General features: G+C 43.7%; 3 protein-coding genes across 3 annotated transcripts; all 3 read left to right on the forward strand. All coding sequences in view use genetic code 11, as the record gives it.

The window, feature by feature from the left end:
• Positions 1 to 5,327: 5,327 nt before the first annotated feature.
• EGR_06675 (Exostosin-like 3) lies at positions 5,328 to 10,851 on the forward strand (the record flags this gene model as incomplete). The annotated part of the gene is made up of 11 exons (XM_024495924.1): positions 5,328 to 5,349; positions 6,346 to 6,590; positions 6,717 to 7,388; positions 7,773 to 8,057; positions 8,138 to 8,492; positions 8,932 to 9,033; positions 9,195 to 9,349; positions 9,558 to 9,685; positions 10,110 to 10,254; positions 10,385 to 10,513; positions 10,642 to 10,851. The coding sequence occupies 11 exons, from the start codon at positions 5,328 to 5,330 to the stop codon at positions 10,849 to 10,851; spliced, it is 2,448 nt and encodes an 815-aa protein (XP_024349690.1).
• A 1,204-nt stretch (positions 10,852 to 12,055) lies between these two features.
• EGR_06676 (General transcription factor IIF subunit) lies at positions 12,056 to 15,933 on the forward strand (the record flags this gene model as incomplete). Its single annotated transcript, XM_024495925.1, has 8 exons — positions 12,056 to 12,092; positions 12,578 to 12,652; positions 12,775 to 13,304; positions 13,468 to 13,889; positions 14,013 to 14,183; positions 14,254 to 14,671; positions 14,857 to 14,980; positions 15,218 to 15,933. 8 exons carry the CDS (start codon positions 12,056 to 12,058, stop codon positions 15,931 to 15,933), a joined length of 2,493 nt encoding a protein of 830 aa, XP_024349691.1.
• Positions 15,934 to 17,930: 1,997 nt separating this feature from the next.
• On the forward strand, positions 17,931 to 23,090 carry EGR_06677 (Serine/threonine-protein phosphatase 1 regulatory subunit; the record flags this gene model as incomplete). The annotated part of the gene is made up of 10 exons (XM_024495926.1): positions 17,931 to 17,945; positions 18,580 to 18,949; positions 18,987 to 19,385; positions 19,421 to 19,545; positions 19,581 to 19,794; positions 19,860 to 19,963; positions 20,044 to 20,244; positions 21,133 to 21,186; positions 21,256 to 21,781; positions 22,996 to 23,090. The coding sequence occupies 10 exons, from the start codon at positions 17,931 to 17,933 to the stop codon at positions 23,088 to 23,090; spliced, it is 2,103 nt and encodes a 700-aa protein (XP_024349692.1).
• Positions 23,091 to 24,652: the final 1,562 nt, after the last annotated feature.

The raw sequence follows: 24,652 nt of genomic DNA on the forward strand, positions 1-24,652 counted from the left end.
ACATCATGCACGTCGTTTGCTAACAAGGCTGATGTCTAAAACTGTCATTCAACCTTTTTGGTATTGACTAAGGTCGCATGAACTGTTAATGGATATTTTGCACCTACTAATCTAACAAACCAAGTTGGGTTTATAACTAAGATGCCATCTGGATCCACATTTCATGTCGTTATGATTAATATCAAATTCATTATTTGCATATTACCTCCTGAGCGTAAGTTACCTATTCAAGCAACTTTGTTCTGGTAAGTGTGAAATTGCTAGAATTAGGAAAGGAGGGGCGGGGGGGGAGGTTGAGCAGGGGCATAACTTTCTAAAATGTTTGGAGGGCAGCCATCAACTAGAACTCCTAGAAAATTGAACAGGAATGTTTCTCTGAGGCTGCAGGCATTCCCAGCAATCATCATTTCGAATCGACTGCCAGAGATCAAATGAAATTTTGGCATGTGATCATAATGTGCATCTTTGTAGGAATGGGACTTTAAGAGGCTAAGATATGATCCACCAATGATGGGTGATATCCTCACTGCTCATTTTTTCAGACTAGTCTGTGAAAATTAATTTTCTGGAATGTCTAATTCCCCAAGTAGTCAGAGTATAGTTATTTCAGATTCATCCTCTTGCAGCTGCCATTACAACAAGGTCATTGGGAAAGGTAAACAACACTACTTTGCTTGTGTATTTGCAATTTAAACTGGGAAACTTTTCCTCTGTGTTTTGATATTTCCATATTTTACCCCCCTAAAAAATCTTCCCTTTTTATGGTAGTTCTGTGTTAAGACCAGTTAAGGGCTTGAAATATGTAGGTTTAGGTAACGCAGCCACTTTATTCACTTGCCTTTTTTCAAACGTCTCAAGTGTCAACTTCTTTACGCCCTCCACCTCACCTTGAATGGCAATCTGTCTGTAAGTTCCTTCACTTAATTAACACACCTTAACAGGTAATGCCCACCTTACTGCATTTGTTTTTTTGCTGTTCACCTAATCCTTTATTTTCCCACTTTGCTTGACTTCCATTGCTTGTTTGCCTTATAGAGATCCTGCATATTAACCTGATGAAGCGTTTGGACAAACGTTTGGGAATTAAATTGGTTGGAAAGAAGTAATTATCGCTTCTTTTTTTAAAACTCTTAGATTTCTAGATCATGTATCACACTTAAGTGTAATTCCTAGAGTAAATATTCCTCTTCACTTGACATATACCAATCAGATTTATTTTCAGAATGTATTATCGTTCCGGTTATAGATTAGGCCACTTCTATTTTCTGATGGCTATTGGACAAAATCACGTTCTTGCATCAATAACCTTGTTGGCAAATTAGCTGTACCGTTGTCGATACGTAAACAAGTTTTACCAACCGTGCTTTGCCTTCCCTCACAGAAATCTGCCTGGAGTGTACATTCTGGGCTTGGTGCCGGACAGCGAGGCCGACTTGGACGGTCGGCTATACAAGGACGATCGCATCCTCGAGATCAACGGAGTCGACTTGAGGGAGGGCACTCAGGAGGAGGCAGCAAATATCATTCGAGTGGGTGAAACAGCTATTTTCCAGCCTGACTACTTTTTTCTCTGGATTGCGCACCGAACACTATCCATTGTATCTACTGCTTCTTTTGTAATTTTTGGGCAGGCGCTTTGCTATTCTCTTACGGGTACTCCTAGGTAGCCGGTTCTGTTAATTGCGATAGTTCCTCTTAAAATTTATTAGAAAATAAAGTTTTTTTACACATTCTAAAATCTCTAATCCTCATCTTTTAGGCAAAAAAGTACAAAGTTGTACGTTGCAATTGCGCTACCATTTTTCATACCGTGAAAACTGTCTATAATGTGTGTACCTCCCCTTCTTTCTATACATTAACAGAGGTCGTTGTCTACTATTCATGCCCGAGTAAATCAGATTATTCTGCTCTCTAATCACCTAAATAATGCTACTCTTTATTGGGCAAATCTCTTGGTTAGCCTCCCTATATACCAGTTTGGTGTCCAATTGATTTGGCAATCTTGTGGAAGTCGTTTCCCAGTTTTTATTTTTGTTAAGAAAGCACTCTAGAATCTTGTTTGATTGCTTTTGCGTAAAAAATGCTTTTGTTGCCTTTGTTCTGGCTTTATTCGTTTATATTAATGTTCGACAAAACGATATAGCTGAACATCAGTATCTTGTCCGTGTACCTTTTTTGAGTTCCATGCCCCCTCCGCTCTTGCAGACAGCGGAGGAGCACGTGGCTCTGGTGGTGGCGCGTGTTGTTCGGCCACAGACACTTGACATGGTCCGCACCACAAGTGGCGAGATATTTATGGACTTTGGGGGCAGCGGCGGTGGCACCAGTGGTGTCGCCAATGCGGCCGCTCGCTCCCCTGGCACCTCAGTCCCTCCGTCGGTCACCTGTTCTACTGCTCTCCCACCCAGTCTCAAGTCACCCTCCACTCGCCTCTGCCGGGAACAGGTATCCATTCTTACTCCAGTGCGGATTTCGCATGTTCGCTAGATTTTTTTTATACATTTGACTTAACATTAAAACTGTTACTCTGAAGCTGACCTGTAATAGTGTTATTATTGGAATATAATCGGTAAAGATTTTACCACTTTTTGTGATGAATAGCTTATTTCGATCGTAGCTTCATTTAAATCATTTCATCTAAAAATGCTTTTGAGATAGTTAAGCAAAACCCAGGATTTAAGTTTATTCACAAAAATCTGATTTTATATGTTGTCCCAGGGGTTTTCACTTCTGCAAACATTTTCCCAACCTGCTCTAGTTTACTTTAAATTAGAAATGTTTTGGCCTAAGGAGGAATAAATGTCGCTTTATACCAAGACGATAGTCTTTAAAGGAGTTCCTTAACGAATTCATATGAAATCCAGCAAGGATATTGGGAACACAAACATTTTCTATGAGATCTAGATGTTGTTACTTTCCCAAAAATCATGTTACTTAATAATGTTACTAAACAGTTTGGGTAGATTTATACCACGGAATGCTTTGACACTTCTAGAATTGTTTTATACAAAACCCATGTTTTTATAACCAGGGGTGGGTAATGAAAAAGTAAATTTCCAAAAACACTGTACTTTTTCCAGTAAGTGTACTTTTACTGATGCTTCATAGCTGTAGGGTAATTACCAGCTGACGAAGCCATGCGAGGGTATGTCAGGGAACGTCTTTAAGTACAGACGGTAAACATGTGTCATCGAGTCATCCACATTTCTGAAACCGAGACTTTTATTGAAGTGTGATAAAATTGTTGCGCTTTTTGGGTGTGCAGGAGATTACAGTGGAGAAGATGCCGGGTGAGTCTCTGGGTATGACGGTAGCGGGAGGCGTGGCGAGTCAACGCGGAGACACGCCCGTTTACATCACTAACCTTGTGCCCACCGGCGTACTTGGCCGTACCGGCCAACTCGCTAAGGGTGACGTCCTCCTCGCCGTCAACGAGGTCGAACTTCTTGGTCTTTCCCACGAAAAGGCTGTCGAGGCTCTCAAGGCCACTCGCAAATCGTGCACTAAGGTATGCTTCCATCTTGACACTTTTGATCTTTTGGTACCATTCTATGCTTTTTCGTTTATGCGTTGATGGCGGGAATTTTAGGACTTAGCGTAATTCCGCGGAGATCTGTCACTATTCAAGAACCATTAGCTCCGTGTTTCAAGTGACGCTTCGGTTTTTTCGCTCCAGGTGACGATCCGAGTTCTAGAGGGTCCGGAGACGGGATCGGGTCGGGAAAACTTCCTCCCCAGTTGGCTGTACTGGTTGCAGCTGCCACGCTATTGTCAGATTCCCCGCACCATTGTCCTGCTCCGCACTGCCAATGGCAGCCTCGGCTTCAGCATCGTCGGCGGCAACACCACGAGCGGCGCTGGGGACACCTCCGCTTCCCCTCTTACCGCCTTCTCTCGGGTATTTCGTATACTTATGAAATTTGATATTTCGATTCAAGCTCAGTGCTGTTTGCCTCGCATGGCCGTTACCTACCTCAAACTTTATGCAGTCTTGATTTCTACGACGGATTTGATGTTGAGCTTCGTCATGAGTCTTTGAAACTCTGAGTTCCACCTGCCACCATCTCATACACCGATATATTTAATCGGTTTCGGAAGTTTCACTTCTGAACGAAATCAAAAACTTCTGTAATCCTTATAATCATCTAGTCCATTTTTTCAGCCAGCTCATGTTATTGTACCGTTTCGTTTCCACCTCAAGGACCCCATCTATAATTATCCAGCTTTTACACAGTTATTCCTTCGTGATATTTCAATCTAAGTTTACTTGTTTCCAACAAGTTAACGGTTTCTATATGCACTTTTTGGTCAATTTTTATATTTTATGTCGTTTTTTCTAAGATCCTCATGTAACTTATTTTCTACGACTTCAAACACTTTCTTGTTTACCTTCTTCGGTGGAAATATCGAAACAAAGAGTACTGCACCTCGTCGTGTTTGTCGCCTGTCATTGTGCCATAAGCTACAGTAGTTATCCCACTTCGGAAATGTCACCTAAAAGTTTCACTTACCATAATTAGCAGACCTCTTTCTTTGGGTAATCATTGGCTTATCTTTAATCAACTGTCACCATATTTAAAGTATGGAAGAAAAATCCCTATTCATGTTTCATTAGTTGTCCATGAAAACTGCTTTCTAGCGCCAATCTGGTGACTCAGAACCGCGGCAGCTTCCATCCACACTGGGCCCTTCTTCCGTCACCTCATCTCCACAGCCAATTGTCGTCAAGTCAATCGTCCCTGGCTCACCTGCTCATCGTGACGGGCGATTAAAGTAATTTTGTCCACCTAAAGACTCGCGGCCCCTTGCCTCTGAGTTAATAATAGAGAATTAATCCTTTTGCCACTGCAAACTCTAGGTGCGGTGATTTGATTTTGGCGGTGAATCACTATCCCCTCACTGACGTCTCCCACGCCCACGCAGTGGCACTTCTGAAGCACTGCGTTGGCGATGTGCACATTCGAGTGGTCTCCTGGCCTGGAACCATCGTCTGAGTCAGCGAACCAATCGGCCTTTCCTCTTTTCCCTGCCCCTACTGCTTTGTTGTCGCTTTTAAACCTCCCCCCTTCCACCCCATTTCATATCGTCTCTCTTATATCTTGTGGTCTCATAAACATGCGCCAGTTGCAATTAATTTTAACCGCTTACATTATTACCAACGCTACTAAGAACTGTTTACCGTAATTGAAGCCACATCAATTTCTTCCTTTTCTGTTCCATTATGGTGTCGAATTCTCTTCGATTCGGTTAGTAGCTCACCCATCCGGACTGATGGATCTGATAATTGTGGATAAGGTTTTTCCCTGGCCGCCGGTTGGACACTTCTGATGTGGCGATCCCAGTTCTGGGGTGCGTGGGGACTGTCAAGCCAAGTGTACCCATGTTCTTCTGTGATGTTGGGTAATCGGGGCAGAGGCTGATTGAGTCGCAGTACTCGGGTGCTAGGATTTGGCAGGATCAGTTAGTGGTGGGTGAACTTGTTGGGCTATTGGTGCAGCTGCGTGGCTGGTCATGTGTACGAAATGTGAGGTGGTTCACGCTGCGGCGTAGATTTACTCCAATCGTTTACGGCTAATATTTGATCACATTTAACAAGTAAACTTAACAACTTTCATGGCCTGGTTTTGATGATGATAAAAGCGATTTTTCAAGATCATACTGATTTACGTTTACTTAACTAGTAAAGGATTCTTGTCCTACCTGGAAAATTGCCATTTAGGATGGTTTGCAATCGCTTAAGAGCACAGTATTAAGTTTAGATAGGCTAAGACAAAGGGAAAATCTTGGTAACATTAATGCCATTCGATCTTTTGAGATTTTTGAATACTGCATTGGAATGTGAGAATCCATTACCACTGTAACAATCTAGAAATCGGCAGCGAGAGGTAAAAATAAGACGCTATTGTTAAATTTAGGGCTAAACCAAAAGATAGTACTTTGGATGCTAATGCTTCATTTGATAACAACGGCACTTTATATGATCAGGTTGCTATAATTTTGATTGGTTTAAATCTAGGTCGTCCTTCTGGTACTAGGTGGTTTCATGCGTTTTCTCATTCTAATCTGCTTTCCTCGTTGATTTTTAGTTCACTTTTGGGAAGGTCTTTGATAAATTCGACTGTTATTTTTGCTTCTTTTATTACAGGTGCATTATGAATTACCGGCGTCTCGTGTCAGCCCGAAAATATGTCCTAATTCTGCTTTCTGTTTCAACGCTTTCATATGTATGCTTTACATTTGTTTACCTACATCAGTGGGTATTTCCAAAAAAAGGTTAGCATCTTGGTGACTTTACGACTGCAATAATAAGGCGTTTTTGTAATAATTACCTTTCTATTGAAGCAGATCATAGTGGCACTCGAGTCGATGTCGATTCCGGCCCCCAATCCCTCAAGGTTTTACAATCCAGCAGAAGATTGGAAGCAGAGATCCGCGAAATGGTTGGCATTCATGCATCTATCAATAATGAGATGCTCCTCATAGAGCAGTCACGCCGTTCCCTTATACTGGAGAAGTCGGAGCTTGAGAATCAAGTGATGAACTTGCGTGGAATTGTTGCTACAGCTGAGAGAGACTTGCTCCGCCTACAGGTAGGTTCTGTGTTACATGATTTTCATTGTTGGTACTTCTTGGCCATTCCTAAATTTTCGAAGTTAGATTACGTGGGGATGCAATGCAAAGTGGTCTTCATTCCATTTAGTCGTTTTGGTTTTTAGGCAACATTGACATCCTATCGCAAGGTTGCCGATCTCCTTTCGACCAACGTATCCACTTTTCACCATTTCACGCCCATTTCCTCCTCTACCTCGACCTCACAGCCGCTTTCCTTCAATGATTGTAATATGTATACCTGTTTCAACTGGACCACCTGCCCCCTGCATTCGCCCTCCTACCTGCGTGTCTGTTTCCACCATGAAAGCGCGGTTCTAGATCCACGCTGGCACCATGCCCTTCTCACATCGCCCCACTTCTCCACCTCATGCGACCGCGCCTGTCTAAGAGTTATCTTTGCTCCGGAGGACTGCACTGGCATCTCCTGCCTTTACATTGGCGCTGCTACCGATAAGCTGTCTCCCACAGTGATACGCACCTCATTCACCCAAGGTGCTATTCGTCCAGGTTATGACCTTGTTTTGACTCCTCTTGTTAATGCGACTGCAGTACAACTTCCACTGCTAGTTGGGCGTCAACCCAAGTGGCTGTTGGGCGCATCGCTAGCCACTTCTGACCCCACAGAGGAGAAGCGGACCTTCATTGAATCCTTGTTATCCGGTGTTACAGATGGCGACTCAGTTAATTTGGTTCTCAAACATTCCATAGAAGGTTGTTGGCCTACCGAAGAGGAGCAGAACCGCGTTCTTTGGCGACCCTGTTACGCTTCAAATGAGGTGAGTTGTATTTTTTAACGCTACACTAATCCTCAACACATTAAGGTATTTTTCGATAAACATGCTTTTATAAAAAAATTATGCCTCAACAAAAGTTAGGAATCTCGATTTCTAGTTTGTATATTTTACCCGGCTATAAAGAAACTGTGATCTGGTTACCAGTTCACTTTTGAAAACTCAAAAATTTTCAAAGTGGTGTTTTTTTTAATGTCTGTTTGATTACAATCCATCCAGTTTTTAAAGTTGATTTTATAAATCTGGGTTATAGTACTGCCTTGGGCTCATGGTTTTGTTAAACTGTCCATTCTTCCTTGCTATACTCTATTTTCCTCTCTGAAATCTTACACATCACCACAGGCTGATTGCCCATTTATTTTTATCCAGATCCTGGAAAACTCCATATTCTGTCTGCTTGTCGATAGTCTTCTCGACAACCGCGTCAATGAGAGTGAGATCGGATTGGGCGAGCAATTGACAGCGTGTTTGACGAGCGGTGCGATTCCCGTCTTTGCCTCCAGTGGTGGTGAGTCGCGACTCTTTCCCTTCTGGGAGGTGTTGGAGCAGCAGTGGCGACAAAGCGTGGTTTTTATTCCTCGTCCCAGAATCGCCCACTTAGTACCAATTTTACGGGCGTTTGATAGAAAAACTCTCGTTGAAATGCAGCGACAGGTATTTGTTCCAACTTTTTTCTCGGCTCTTTATCTATCACCCTTCTTGGCATCAGATATGTTATTTCATCATTCCTTTAGGGTCAGGAAATATGGCGTAAGTATCTGAGCACTGCTGATGCCCAGATAGCCACTCTTTTCCTCGCAATTAGCCGGCGCCTCAGTCTACCTCAGCCGCCAGCCCCGCTGACCAGGTCAGTGCCTGCTCTCACCTCTGGACACTTTCATCCTGAGCGCGTCTACCTTCCAAGGCCTGAGGTGCTAGCTCAGGTCGATTTGGATGGTCTCTTGGGTCCCCTGGGTCCCCAATGGGACTCTCCTCCCATGCCCCAGGCTCTTCCCACCCCTAGCTTTCCTCACATAGATATCTTGTGGACGCACTCGCACTCCCCTTGGAGTCCCCCACCGCTGCCCATCGAATTTCAATTCGTCAATAGTGAGCGGCTTTATTATGTTGCCATTTCGTCCAATTAACAAAGTTGGTTAAGTCTTATTTGCTGTTGAAATAAGTATCCACGTCGTGCTTTAGCTATTTTTGAGAAATGCTCATACCATTAGCTGCCCATGGTCTCATCGTGATCTGCTCTAATTGATGCACTTTCAACCAGCATCAGTAATAAATCTCATAGATCCTATATGCAGACCAAGACTGACTGTTTTCTATGGAATGTACTTTTATTTACAGAAATTAATGTTATTCGACTAGTGAGTTGCACAGCATCGGTGCTTTCTCGCCCATTTACTCTTACTGTTCATTTTTAATTTTACCGCTTTTTGGCTAACCATTGCCACCTTTAACTGGTAAGAGCTTTTTATCAGTCTTTTAACGTATTGAACTTTTAATGGGACTTTCAGTGGCACTTTGTCATCTGTAGCCGTGAATACCATGTATAGACCGATCAACCACACTTGGGGCACGGCCGGGAAAGAATTTGCTGCCGACCTCGGTGGAATGTTTCCCTACGAACAGTTCACCAGTAAGTTTAACAAATGATTGTTGGAATGTTTATTCCAGAGGAATTCCAGGATAACTTTTGCAACACTCTTCATCTTTGTAATCTCCTAAATTGGCTATAAACAGGCTTCATATTACCAGTTGTTAAACGCACTTAAACTTGTTGTTGTCTTTCCCCTTCAGTTGTGGTGCTAACTTACGATCGTGAGGCTGTTCTATCTGTGATGTTAGAGGGTCTAATGAATCTGGCCTACCTGCACTCCGTTGTGGTAATCTGGAACAATCCAAAACCTCCCTCTGAGAACCTCATATGGCCTAGGCTCCATGTACCCATTTATGTGAGCCCTCTTTTGGGAACTCTTGGATTTTCGAACTTTTTCACTATTTTGTGTCTTCTCGAGAAATGGTCGCATAAGAATAATATCCTAGTCGTAAAGCTGGAGTGGAAAGCTTAGCGGGTCTTTGAAGTCACTAACAGTCATCTCTTTACCTAAAACAAATGACTAACTTTCAACGACGCATCATTATGCGTACTTTCGTTCTTAGGTTATTCGAGGCGGCAAGAACAGTTTAAATAACCGTTTTCTTCCTTTCGATGTCCTCAAGACCGAAGCACTCCTTATGCTTGATGACGATATCACTCTTCGGCACGATGAGATTGTTCTTGCGTTCAGGTTAGTTTCTTCGTTCTTTTCAGACGAAATTACAGTTCTGTTCGACTTTATTATTTAAAAAGTGATATTTCCAGTCTGATTTATAACGTTGCCTTCAAAAGCAGAAATTCTCTTTGGACAATCTAGCAACGTGCTGCAGCACTAAGTGTAAACGCGCGTAGTGGAAGTTACGGTTGGAAACGAAAGGTTTAATGATTGCTCATGAAATTAGAATCATATGAATAATTTCTGCTTAGTAGCTTTGTCTATTTGTGTTGGATAATCAATCTTTAAGCATGGTATTGCTTATAATGGAATGAGAGTCTATGGGAGGCCTTTTCTCTGCCCAGTTGGGATTGTCCGGTTTAGATCTTACCAGGTACCAGTTTTGTTGATTAATTTGCTGATAGTTTCGTCGATTACTGATATAGGTTTCAATTTCTAGGATTTGGCGTGAGAACCGTGACCGTATAGTTGGTTTCCCAGCTAGAGGTCACTTTTGGTCTCAATCCAGCCAAAACTGGTACTACAACAGCGCCCACTCTTGCGAATACTCCATGATCTTGACTGGAGCTGCATTTATACATCGAGTAAGGGGTTATCCCTGGCCACCTGCATCTATTATTTTCGTGCTTGTCAGTCCAGTCCAAGTTCACATATCACTTGGTATAGGTCTCTATCACATTAGTTGATTTATTCCCTTCCTAACTTCTTTTCCAGTACTACCTGCACGCCTACTCGAATGAAATGCCCGCGCAAATTCGAGAAATTGTTGATATAGAATTCAATTGTGAGGACATCGCGATGAATTTCCTGGTATCGCATATCACTCGAAAGCCACCATTAAAGGTGATTATTGGAATTTGTCAGCAGTTTTTTGTCAAACTTATTCCCGTCATTACTGGCAGTCTAATACATATTTATTGTGTATACGAGACTGTCTTTAAGCTGTCAATGATGTAGTTTTTTAATCCTAGGTGACGACACATTGGTCTTTCATTTGTACTAACTGCACATCTACGCTTTATGGTCGAGTGGGGCACACAGCTGTTCGTTCAAATTGCATCAACCGATTTGAGAGGATTTACGGCTACAATCCACTGATCTACACCCAGTATCGCGCAGATTCAGTACTTTTTAAAACTCGTCTTCCATTGGGCATGCAGAAATGCTTCAATTATGTTTGACATTCATATTTAGATTCGTCATGACTAGTGTAATTTGGCTTCTGTAGGGCCGCTTTGCTGGCTTAGTGCGTTTTTAGGTCCTATCTGCGTACCCATTCCCCTCCATTTGACCCGCCCAAAGGTGCCTCAGTCCCCTCCAATTTTTTGGAACTTTAACAGAACTTTTAAAATGTTTTTTTTTTAAGTTTTGGAGTCATCGTCCATACTGTGGCTGTGTTTGTATTAAACAAATAAATTGTGCTGTTTGACAACTGGGCCACTGTGACCCAGTTATTTAACAATTATTGTGTTCGAGTGCATTAGTATGGCGGGGCGAAGGCCTTAGTAATTGTTTCAAGTAGTTGTGTAATTTGTGGGACAAATGTCAGAGAAGTGGCCTCCAGAATGGCTATTAGGGATTGCCCTGTGCGGAGATAACTTTGTAAGCTCTGCAGCTGCTTCCTCTTGTCCTTGAGGCCGCCCAGATTGTGTGTCCGTCAGGTGGCATGGCTTGCGGCCCATGTTAATAGTCTTCTAGTACGACTGTAATACTTATGCTGTTCAAAGTGTTCCTTTTAGAGAGGAAGCGAGCAGTCAAATCTAACCGCTTGACAGTGGAGCAGTCAACATCTCACAAGGTAGGAAAAGGTCCCGTGTCCAAATCTTCCCAAATTTGTTTCATCCCCAATTACTTTAAGGAGTGAACACATCAAAATTTAACCAGCCCCGGTGTTTTAAGGGTATGAAGGCCAGGAAAGAGAAGATAAATGAGCCTCGTCCTATTCGAGTGCTGGCGTTTGTTACGCCTTCGACGAAGACTTGGGACGCAGTACCACAAGCTTACCGCTATTTAGCCTAGCATCTTTGCAAACAAAGGTGCATGCAGTGGTCAAACTTCGGATAAAATATTAAAGTACGGTCCCATAAATATTAGGGAGAGGTTCTCTTCGCAAGCCAACAATTCGCCTTTTCAAAGTTGAATCTTATATATTTCTACCCTTAAAAATAAATTTTTTGTATCCACAAACCACCCTTTTGGAAATGTCAATTTAATAAACCCATTAGCAAAGTTTTAAGCTTGAGTAAGTTCTGTAGGAAGTCATACAAGCGTTTGATTAACGTATTTAATACCAATAAAATTTTGTGTAAAGCGCATATTTTTCGAACAAACAATTCAGACCTTTAGCGGCTGCTAACATTCAATTAGAATTCAATAATTGTAATGATGATATTGAAGCTGTCTGGGGATTATCTGTGCTCAGGTGGAGGGTTTGTCCGCCTTTGATTATATGAATTTGCTTTCTAGGCTGAGCTGATAGTGCAGCCTTTTTGTTGGTAGGCATATTGGCAGTGAAATTTTTGTCAAGGCTTTTAGCGTCCCGTTTAATTATTTGCCGGTCTTTACTTATGCTCATCCTTAACCAATTTGTGTGCATCCCCTATCTGCTAAGTGGTTGTAATCACCCTTAGTTTTTTTCGTCATTACCATAAGTAACGCAGCCACTGTGTGTATGTATTTACGCACGTAGTGTGTTTGAACTCCATCATCAGCATGCGCATGAAGTTACTTCACGCTTAACGGACCTTAAGTCATTGGCATCAGTTGTAATTTTGGGGAAGCCGCGGCTGGTCTATGGGAGGTAATTAAGCAAACTTGTCTGCTATTTTGGTGTTGAAATAGATGGTTGGAATGTGAAAATAACGTTTTGGGTCTTTTGTTTACTATAATGGTATATGTTTTTCTTAGGTGCCACGGTGCTTGATTCGTTTATTTACTACGTTTTTCAGATATTGAAATGGCCAACTCCTCAAATAAAGCAAGGTGATTGACGTATTACTTTTGCCCCGTGTTTCGGGGATTATATTGAAATATAGTATATTTTCAGATAATACTGATTTTATTTACGCATTTCTCTTGGCTTGCGTGAATATTATGTAGGCCAGATCAGCAGCAACCTCAGCAACCGTTACTGGCACCCCAGGTGATAACAGTCAGTTCAGCCGTTGGCAACTTTGCAACTAATGGTCTTCCCGTAACTCGCCCGGGAACATCGGTTATTGTGCGAACAACAACCAACCCTCCCACCTTAACGAGGAACCTCGTTGTTATTCGTCCCTCTACCGTCACGGCGTCAACTACTCCCTCCGCCCCTCGGTTTTTTGTCCATCCAGGTTCATCGCGTCCTATATTGCCCCAAATCGACATCTCTTCATCATTGGATGTGGACAATCAGCCCGATGCTAGCAACGCACCGGTTGCAACTCTCCTTCGCAACGCACCTATCTCCATGCGCTTTGACGGACACACACAGCCTATCAGTACGGTTCCTGTTGCCAGTCGGCTATCCTTGATGAAGAGGCATCCTGCTGGATCAGGAAATATCGCAGCCACCGGGGCGCGATTGGGAGCGGTAGCCGAGACGGCGGGAACTCTACCTCAGCCACTCAATCACAAAATTATCCGAGAGATGCAGGTTTGTTATGCTTAGTTCGGTAATAGAGCATTATTCAAGAATCCAATATTTGAAGCTATCACCTGCATAGTGTGGAGTGATCAATTCAGTCCCACTTATTTGGACTTCAGCCTAATATGCGCAGTTTATTGCTAAGGTCAGGTCGAGTCGTACTTTTTTTAAGGTTCGAGTTTGCACACGTGCGGACAGGAAGCTAAGCGTGTTTCACTATAATACCTACGATCGAATCGACCTGACGGGTGGAGACAGTAAAGGCGGGTCTTCCGCTCTCCCGGAGGTATTTATACAGCGTGAGAACAACCTTCGACAGTACAAGGCTTCTCACAGCATCATTGATGTGCCAACTCGTGGAGCAGGCAGTGAGTTTGGCCAGGAGGCAAGGGAAGAGGCCCGTTTACGCAAGCTGGGTATCGTGAGGCAGGGCTATCGTGCAGAAGATCAACCCTGGCTTCTTACCGTCGGCAAGGGGCGTACGGCGAAGCGCTACAGGGGTGTCAAAGAGGGCAGCGTATCGACCAACGTGAGACACTTCGTATTTTGTCAGACGAAAGATGGGAACTTTGATGCATACCCTGTGCACGAGTGGTATGTTTTTCTCCTCAATGATTGTGGTTGTTAGCTTATCCTTCAGCGTCTTATTTGCCAATGGAAGTGCGATTTAGCTTACTAGAAATACCTTGAAAGTTGTTATTACTGAACTCTATTTAGGTATAAGTTCAGCCCCGAAGTCACATATCGCTACCTTCGTGACGATGAGGCTGAAGCGGAATTCAGCCGCCGGCATAAAACGATGAATCTTTTCAATGTCATGGTTAAGAGGAAAATGGCTGACAAGGCCACTGAGGAAGCTGTAGGAGAGGGTAACGAAACCCGTACTAAGTAAGCATGGCCATTTCTCCCAACAACCCTGTTTAAACTAAACCCTTCATGTGTTATTTTGAATGTGCAGATCTCGTATTGGAACTAAGAACGATAAGCTAGCAAAGCGGGATCGCTCCTCCGCTCTCCTCTTGACGGAGCTGGATGAGTGGAAGGACTTCGGTGCAGACGATGAGGAGGAGGAGGAGGAGGAGGAGGAGGAGGATGTAGCCGAAAGCATCGGGGTAGGTGACCTCGAGGGTGAAAGGGGAGGAGAACTTGGCGAGGGTGGCGAGGCTGGATTTCCGAAAAAGCTTGACGAGTTGGTAAAGAAGGCGAGCAGTAAAAAGAGGCGAGCGGCAGCGATCGTGGCTCGTAAACGTAGGGCTACGAAACAGCGTGCCCGCCGACGGCGAAAAGGGGCAATCGGAAACTCTTCGGGTGAGGAAGATGACGTTAATGAGGAGGCCTGGGATGAGAGCGATCCTGATGATCACGAGGGTGATGAGGTAAAACCTTGTAATGCTGTTGCCGTTGTGGTGCAGGTTGGTGTCTATCTGCACCCAGTATCGCGTATATAATTGAGCCTTGGCTGTCCCTCTTTCCTCCCATTACGATAATGGGGCTTTGAAAAGACTAAATTACCTTTACTATTCCCTGCTGGATATTTATTTGTTTGGGATTGTCATTCCAGGTTGACTACATGACAGACTCTTCATCTGATGAGGAGAAACTCTCAGAGGACGATCGAGAGCAGATTTACCAGGAGCAAGGCGTTGATGAGGAGGCAGGCCTCAAAGCTCTCCTTACTGATATGAGTAAGTTCGTTTGTTTGCAAATCTCCGCCACCTATACTCACCATTTATTAAGTGTTTTTATCCTGATCTTGTTAGCCTGCTTAAAAATGTTAAGGTTCTCAAGTGTGTAACCTAACACGAGGGTGGGTTGAAGCCGACAATATAACTCCTTTAGCTTTACTTTGTATTTCCGTCGCTTTTATGATTTTACGGTTGATTTACTTCACATCTTTTCATAAATCGTGATAATTTCTCAAGGCGATTCCGAAGAAGGGCAGCAAAACAAGCCAGACAATTTGAATCCTGACGATTTTGACGAGGATGGAGATGATGGTGGTGAGGAAGTAGATGGCAAAGGTGAGCATGAGCACAAATTGAGGGCTAGCGATCCCAAGAGTCGCCGTAGCAAGGCAATCTCCTCGGACTCCTCTTCCAATGAGGATGACAGCGACGACTCGAGTGATGATTCTTCCAGTGACTCTTCCTCTTCGTCCGCCTCTGATTCGGATGTTGCGCCTGACGACCCTACCCGTCTCGCCAGAAAGGCCCAGAAGAAGGCGGAACTGCTTCAGCGTATTTCGGACAAAGTTTCATCCTCTGCCTCCCTTCCACAGGTTAACGATCAGCCTAACTCTGGAGGAACAATCAAAAGGCCCCTGGAGGACTCCGGTGTCACAATGACTGCAGCCTCTGACAACCCTTCGAAGAGACCCAAACTAACTGAGCCAGCTACTGATGACGCGTTTATAGCGGCTGTACGAAAGTACCTGACACGCAAACCGATCAGCGTAGCGGAACTTCTGAAGAAAATTCGCTCTAAGCGCCTCGTGCCGCACTCCTCACAGACGGGTCGCAGCACTGGGGCCTTAGGCACCGACGATGTAGCTGAGACGATGCTCGCTAATGCTCTGCGCCAACTACGACCCCTCAAACACATAATTAATGGGCAACCTGTTCTTTCACTCAAGCGATGACATGCTACACCACTTACATTCTAAGTAAACTTGTATATTTATGTTAATGGCCTTAATTGCGTCCATGTAAAAGTGATCACATTTGTGCTGTTCTGTGAGTGAACCGTTTATGGTCTGTGTTCACAATTGGCTTGGAATATTTCTGATCGAGAACTTGGATTGCAGTCCCTTTGTGGGCGAGCTCGAGCATTATACTCCGTTATCGCTACCTTTTCGAATAATTTGTATCCTTTTCATCGAGTTGCATCTGGAAGATTTGGAGTTTCCGTGTTGTTATCGAAGGCTTTAGACGCGACGTTTTAAAATCAAAATAATGCAGTGGATGTGGACAGATGAGGTGCTTGCTCGTTGCAGTTGCACTGCAGGCATAGAGGCTGGTAAGGAGGAAGAGAAGCAGAACCCTAACCCTAAGGAACTATGTTCAATCCGTCTTTTGCTGGATGACTCTGCTTCTAAGCCGGTGTTTCAACAACCAACTACGGATACGCGTGAAATCCAGCGCATTTCCTCGTCTCCAAATCCAATTCCTATGCAGAACGCAACTCCAGATCCAGTTGAATTGCCAAGGGGGATCAGTGACGTTGCGATTAAGTATCGTCTCAGATGCATGTGAAATCGATGACTGGTTCGGGTGGCTGGTGGGTGTTTTCTTTCAGCACCGATTACGTTGTGATGGCTAACGCGGAAGGTCTGCCAGGGAAAGCGTCGGGGAAGATGCCTAAAAGAAGTGATGGGTTGTGTAACACGTTGGTTGGTAAAGGGGCCACTTTAAGCCTCCCACATTGTACCTTCGACAGGTGGACTGGCCTCCGGGCCATGTCAGGCCGTTAAATAAATGTTTGACCAGGATTAAAATGAGAAAAAAGTGACAAGGAGGAATGAGTGAAAAATACTTTGTCTTATAGTCAAGAGCTCTTCTTTTAAGTCGGATTCCTTGGTATAAGGGACGTCATTAGGTTTTGAGCAGCATGAGGTTAAACCATGTCCTCTACCTCAATACAGTTTACAAATGGGTGGAACTCCTGATAAGGTGGGATTGCCAAGGAGCATCAAATGACTTCTCAGAAAAAATCTTTTATTCGTGTTTCTGGTCCACGGGTTTTTTCTTAAACCACCGATTACTTTGCGATGACTGATGCGGAAGGTTGGCCAAGGGCGTCCCGGAGATGACAATAAAGACAAAAGAATCTATGCCCTGCGAAATGGCACCTGCAGCTTAACAATAGTCTCCCAAAGCTTCCGGAATTTGGTAATGTGTTTCGTTATGTTACTTTGTTTGTTTTGCCTTCGGAGAAGAAACAGAGCGTTACAATTAGCCTTTTCTTATGCATTGCTACAATTTAATAAAGGAAGCGCATATATAGTTTAATAATTTTTTACTGTACACCTGGTAGGTTATAATGTTGTGTTGTTGGGACATGACATCATTATGGTACACTGCGTCCCCCCCCCCCCCCGAATCCTGCGATAAAAAGTACCTTGGAAGAGTAGCGATGGCAATTGCATGCTCGAAGTCCCCACCCAAGTAATGTTGCAAGCCACAAAAACTAAATACACATTAGGATATGTATCAAATCGATAGGTTGCTGCCACAAATACATCAAAATCATGGGAAGTAAGGTAAAAATAAGTGCATCTGCATTCAAAATAAGGGATACCCCTTCAGAACGTCAGGTGCTCGAAAAGTAATGCCCCGTATTTTAAGGCGAACATTTAAAAAAAGGGTTCATGTCAAAGTAAATGCAAAACAATCGTAACATTTTCTCGTTACTCAGCTATGGTGCACTTAAAGAAATTAACAAACGTAACGCTCAAGCCTCAGATGCATAGAAAAATAGAGCAACGATTTGTATGGCAAATATATGACTTGCGCACGAGACAAATAGACATTCTTTATCCATTTTGTTTATACCGGCATTAAGTGCTGCAGCGGTTGCACTTTCGGTTTTCGTTGTTCTGTTTCGCTGGTGTCTGCGTCCAAGCTCTAGTCTGCGTTGATGGATCGTCGGAGTGTACGGACACAGGCGGATTCTGTTTACTGACTTGATGTTTTCGCATATCTGTTGGTTTAAGTGTTTTTCTCGTACTATCCTTTGGAAAGTTAATTTATGGTTATATGTCCCCTAGTTAATGCGTCAGTTAACTTGCTGCTTTTTTTGTGGTTTGGATTTGCGTGTTGTATGACCAAATGGTTTTATATCATCTCATATCTATTTAAATCACAACACTTTCATTGCTTGGAATGTCCGTTCGTAAAAGTCTTGCAATTAATGGCTGTTTAGTTACATAACGACGGCCATATTGTTATTCGAAGACTATTTGATTATTTACAGCGTGCTCTTAAGTGGAATGTGTGCATCAGTCTGTACGGCAATCGTCTTACTAGGTGATCATGCGTTTCTGAAGAATCCCTTGGCTTTACTTTGCTATTTGGCTGCGTTGTCGAGCCCGGTTGCTAGTCTTTTTACCAAACGGAAGTAGGTATATTCGGGTTTTCGCCCCATATATTGCTAGGGGTGGGTTGAGGTGGATAGGTGAATCCGTTTTTAGCGATTTGGTGGGATTTTGGTAAGGGTGGGTGTTCTAGGGTCCTTGTTGGGTACTTCATTAGTAACCGTTAATGCGGTAATTGCCGCGATCTTTTAGATAATTGGCGACCCGGATAAACTTCTTGAGTCCCTGCGGGACCACCTAACTGAGGCTGGAGGGATCCGAGAGAAATCCATATCTGAGTTGGTCTCTCTAATGTCTAATACCAACGGGAAACTCGTTCCAAAATGCATTTCTCTTTGCATAATATCAGCCTCCGAGCCGTCCGTGCAGTCGCTTTTGTGTGATACTGACGCGTGGGATATCCTTCTCAAATGGCTGCAAGAGTCCCTGAAGGAGGAGAATTTCTCCTTTTTGGTTGAGCTGATGCAAGTCTACCATGATCTGCCTGTCACCCTGGAGCAACTCACGCGCAACGTTTGTCCGAAATTGATAAACTCTCTGTCAAAGAAGTCTGACAATGAAGGTACTCATCTTCTAGATCCATATTTGGTTCTTCGTAGATGTCCGTTCACTTGCAACAGAAATAGTAAAGAAGTGGAAGGGTGTTATCAATAGGAACTCACGCAAGGATAGCACAGAGGCGCAGACGAGAAAGCGAAAGCTAGAGTCTGTCAAGGAGAATGCCTCCGCTGGTGACCCGCCATCTGCAACCAAAGAGGTGAAGAGGAGGAGGTCTACTGTCAAAGTGCCGCCTACCGTGATGAGGACTGCTGGCATTGAAGAAGCCAATGATCAAGTCGTACTTAAGTCTAGGTCAGAAGTCCTTGCAAAGAAGAGGTATATTGATTGCCCTCATTACAACTTGTATAGCAAAACCGAAATTGAAAAGGTGGAACCGGTTGGGCCTATCGAATCTTTTCACCAGAAGATAACAGTAACTCCCGCAGAGCCCAAGAAATGTATGATAATCTTACTTGACATTGTTCCTTCATAGCACCTCATGAAATTCACGAGAGTTTTAGCTTTATAAATGCTCTTGCGAACTCGCAGCCGGTGGTCCGGAAAAAGCGCAAGGTTTGTAAAATGGAATCACTAAGTAATCCTCCTGAATCGGGACCGGTAAGTGGTTTGTGAATTTGACCAACTAAACTAAGGAATCCGAAGGTCTGAAAGCGTCCTCTTTTGAATCGGCTAATTCTGAAGCCCAAGACTTTAAGTTGTCTTCCGATCTGGAGTCTCAAAAGAGGTCATCCATCACCAGCTTTACTACTTTCGCTGTTGACAAAAGGCCCAGGAAGCGTGTTACTTGGGCTCCTGAGGAATCTCTGCAGCAGATAAGCTATTTTGAAGTGGATGACTCCGAAAGAGGTTTGTTTGAAGAGTAGTGATGAAATATCCTTGCAATTGTTGTCATTTCCATTTCCTGTTTTCAGTTAATGTTACACGTTTCTCTTTGGCGGAAATTCGTCAGAAGGAGCATTCTCTTGAACGTCAACTTTTTAAACGGCACGAAGAAGTCGAAATTAAGGATGCTAAAGTATGGTCCTTTATTGTCTTTTAGGCGCCATAATGGGTTTTTTTATCTGGTCCGCTAACAAGTCTCCTTTGGGTTTTCAGTGGTATCCTCCGATTCCTTTGGAATTAACTCTATCGATCGAACCGGGCTGCAAATCTGTCGAACGTCAAGTTCAGCTGGATCGGGAGCGCTTTGTTCTTCAAGCTATTTATTTTACTCGTGAGAGTATACCGTTTTCTCCAGAAGAACCTGAAAAAGAGGAATTTGAGGCCAAAATGGCTGTTGAGATTCCATTAGAAGATGTATGTTTTCTGGGAGGGTTTTTTCCACTGAGTGTTTTGGTGCTTTCCATCATATTAACTTTTTTACTCAATAAAATTCCACTTCTCTCAATCGTTTCCGTGATGCACTGTTATGCTGACGGAAGTGGCGTATCACATTTATGTGGACATCCTTTTTGTCAGTTATGACAAGGAAACGTTCCGAGTAGTTTTGTTGCATTCGTGCCATGATTGTAGGTGTTTGTCGTTCCTATTGAGTGTTTGGGTTGTGTGCTTCTGTTTGGACTGTGGCTCCAAGAAGGAGGGTTTGGCAGTAGTCGATGTTACAAACGATCTGTGTTGCGATCTTGGGTGGTACGGGCGGTTTCCCGTGTCTGGAGTCGCAACTTTCGTTGAATCGTTCTTCTGCTTGTGGCCCCGATTGGTTTCGGTCGCTGCGCCTCCGTTGGTTATCAATTCGACTGGGCCACGTTTTGTACTGCTTCTCATTGCGTTTTTGCGCTGAAGGCCGATTGGAATTAGGGAAGAGGTAATCAGAGGACGCGTTCCCAGAATCGGATCTTTTATCTATTTCAGTCGCACCGTAGCTTCCGTGGCAGCCGGTATTCATGTGGTGAGGCTGGTGCGGCCCTCAGAGCGTTTTCTTTTGGTCAGGCGCCTGCGTCGCCAGAGCGTTGGCGAATATGCCCCAATAGATTGGGGTCGAAATGTCATCATGGTAACTGTTAGAAGGTTCGTATTACTCGGACTGCAAATTCGTTCCGGGGCTTGGCCCTGATGTTGTGCTGTCCGGAGTGGCAGACGTCTGGTGCGCGTCCCCTTGTAGAGCGCATTAGGGCTTTGATTTGTAGCTGTTTCTGGTTGTCCATAAAGGCGTAGGAGTACTAAATTGGTTTTGTTTGATTTTAGTTGCACGCAAAGGATCTTCTAGTAGTAAACGACAAGGGCGATGGGAATTCTCAGGTATGCGGAGGCCTTGTGGCACCAATTGATTACGTGATTTTCTCTTAACGGTGCTAAATCTGTTTTCAGATGTCTCTTAATCCAGAAGTTGCCAATCTCGTTAAATCGCTCGTACTGAATTTCAACCAGGATAATAGTAAAGCTCCAACGCCTGCAGTAACGACAGCAGTCTCCCCAACGGCGCCTTTTAATCAGACTTCTAGCATCAACACATCTCCTGACCAGGCTGCAGGTTATGGGAGCCAAGATCACAGCGAAGGTCCAATGCGCCCTGACATGGGGCCTCCCAGGATGCTGGGTCCCCCATTCATGTCGGGAGAGCGTTGTCCTCCACCACACAATGGTATGCGACCTCGTGGACCTCCAATGCGTCCCCCATTGGGTCCAGGAGGCCCTATGCCCTATCGCCATCCTCAATATGCGCCTCCAGATGTTCCGCCGCCGCGCTTCGCTAGGGGCCCCATGCCTCCTCCACCATTCCGCGGTCCACCACCCTCCATGTACGGCGGGGGCAGACCCCCCATGAATGGGCCTGGTAGTGGCGGTGGCCGACGAGGCGGTCGAGTCGAACAGGTGTGCAAGTTCTTCCAACAGGGTAATTGCCGCAACGGAAGTAGCTGCCACTTTCTTCATCCTGGATATCAATCACCGAATTGGTGAAAGGATTCTTACCTGGATGCGGCCCCAATTATGTGTACATAATTATTCTCCTGTATATACCAAACCATAGCTGTACTGCCTTTTTCATTATGAATAGTGTGGCGTGCCTTTTTGACAAAGCGCGTCGTAGGTCTCTGAGAGTTAGTAAAGTGCTACTGTTTTGTGCGACCTTTCTCTTGATGAAAATTTTCCTCTGGTAATGGTTAAGTGTAGTGTTTGTAATGTGCGATGGTTTTTTTGGGCCATGGGGTAATTTTTATAGAATCCAAGGATCTAGTAGAGGAGTCTGAAAACGTGTGACTGGACTAGATGACTCTAATACTAAGCAGTATTTGCAAGCTTTATCATAAGTTTTTGCGCGGCTGATATTACTGTGTCGGGATGCATCTTGCCAATCGGCAAATCTTTTGTGGGTCACATTGTGTACGGCTGGTTAGTTGGCGCGCTTGGCTTTTGTGAAATTACGTGTTCTATCCAAGTGTACTTGTCCTTGCGGTTGAGCAATCGCTTTTGAGCCGTTAACCTTCCCGGCATGGGTCGGCTTTGACAGTGTTGCCTAGGTCTGCTCTTATTTTCCCCTAGGTTACTTTTTCATTGCCCTAGAAAGCAAATTGAAAGGTGTTGTCTATGTATTGTAAAGGGAGGATGCTTGAGTGAAGGCTATTCGATATCGGCTAATTCGGACAAACAGTTCCTAGGGAGGACTTCTAACTTTTGTAGTCTCAAGTTCCTGACTGGTGGTCGTTGAAGTTATAAAGGTAGGGTAGCAAAATCTCTTCCTTATTTCTCAACATGACTGATTGATAGAGGACGATTTGCGACGAAATCTACTTGTGTTTCGTCTTAATATGAATAAGTGCGTTTTCAAGGGCAAAGGGATATTTGGCTGACTGGTTTTTTAATGGAGTCAGATCTACTGGGTTATTTTCAATGTGGAGACCTTTTTCTCAGTCACTATTATTTTCATACTACCCCTTCCTGTTAGAATGATTAGCGACTGAAGTTTGACTAATTTGAAGAGTGTGGTCTCCATTGGAAATGGTTGAGAGAAATGGGTCGATTATAATTGTGACAGAGTAATTTTGTGTATACATCGACTGATTGGTTGCTCAGTTCGGAATTTGAGAGGTCCTGCCACGTCAAATGTAGAATTGGAACTCTCCTTGGTCATTGACTCGACGCAGTGGACCGGTATCTCCGAATATGCGCAACAGCCGTTTCTTCGTGTCGCCATTCACTGGTAAAAGTACGACCTAGAGGAGCAGTAAAAATTTGGTAAAAGTAAAACAAATTCGTACTCATGTCAAAATAGTTCATTGGAGGGTGCTAGAGTACGCGTAAACTCGCATTCCATGGAAAACGATAAGCCCATGGCCAGTATATTTGTAGCGTAAAGTTAGTAACTCGTGAAATGCCTCATTACATACTTTAAGATAATGGCGAATTGAATTGGTTAGAAAAATCTACTAATATAAACTTATTAGGGGAATTCCTTTGCCCACATGCGGCTTCGTTTTCAGGTGTGATGATGTGATGAGATATGGAAATGAATAAATAGTCGCCCTCCATTAATCTCGAATGTCATAAACCCCGGCAAGCGGAATCAGGAAGCACCTAATTACCCTAACGCAATTAATTAGAAGCATCTCAATGAAGACTCAAAGTGTAGCAGCTCGCTTAAAGTGCTCACTGTGATGGTCTAACTAGCATTTGTATGCGTGAGTCGATGGGGAAAGTCATATTGACAGTTTCAACTTACCGCATGAATGTCATTCTTCCGTAGCCGTTGGATTTCACGAAGCATTAGGTTCTTGTCTAAGAACAAAACATTCGTTTCCTTAAGCTAGTCGCTCCAAATGAGGGTGTTAGAAACATGCATTTCCGCCTATATTATAGGCTGTTGTAATGCTCTCAGCTGCATTTAAGAGCTGGATTTATTGGGCTCACATTAGTAATCTTAGACATGTTCCTATTTTAAATCGACTCTTTTTGAAAGGTTAAAATTGTTTGCGAGTTTTAAGGTGTCTCAAGAACTACTAACACTCAATTCCACACTATAAACGAGCATTGTACGGTATTTCTTTGAGAAGATTATGGCCCCATCACGCTGACCGCTCTCTAACACGAGCGCAAAGGAATGACTGGGGGGACCTTCACTTACAGACATCATTTTCGTCGATCCTTTGTTCCACAGCAAGCATAGTTATTCTCGCCCGTCTCGGTTCCATTTGATGCGCCATAATTATTCCAATTGGGATATGGGTATCAGTGAAAGCCTTAATCAAAACGAGGTATGACTGAGTAAAAGGAGTAGCAAGATTATACTGTTATGCTCTTTCCATTTCAATGCAAGAATGTGTTCGCAATAAGTATCTTTTAATACGTTCCCAACAAACTTGAAACGATGGAACGGAAAAATAGGGCAGATCCTAATCATATGCACGAGAATACGCGAGCTCTGAATATATATGCATGTCTTTTATCCGACTCCGATAACCCTATCCAATTTCAGCACTTTTTGAGGGCGTGGTTCCCAAACTCTCACCCGCTTTTTGTGGTTTTCGGTCACACTAGCCATCTAAACAGTTTACACATGAAATCGGGGCAGGTATACAGCAAATTTTAAGGCAATAGTAAAGTTGTGTAATCTCAAGCGCGCATTCACTTTTAATCCGTTGATGTAGAGTCACCGGAGATCACCATTTCCACAGTGAAACTAACAAATGATGGAGTGAACATAGTGAAAAGCACGTAGTTATTAATGCTCCAGTTAAAATCGTGCCATAATTTACAAAAATGGAGGTTC

This window comes from Echinococcus granulosus (assembly GCF_000524195.1).
Source record: "Echinococcus granulosus chromosome Unknown EG_S00061, whole genome shotgun sequence".
NCBI lineage: Eukaryota > Metazoa > Platyhelminthes > Cestoda > Cyclophyllidea > Taeniidae > Echinococcus > Echinococcus granulosus.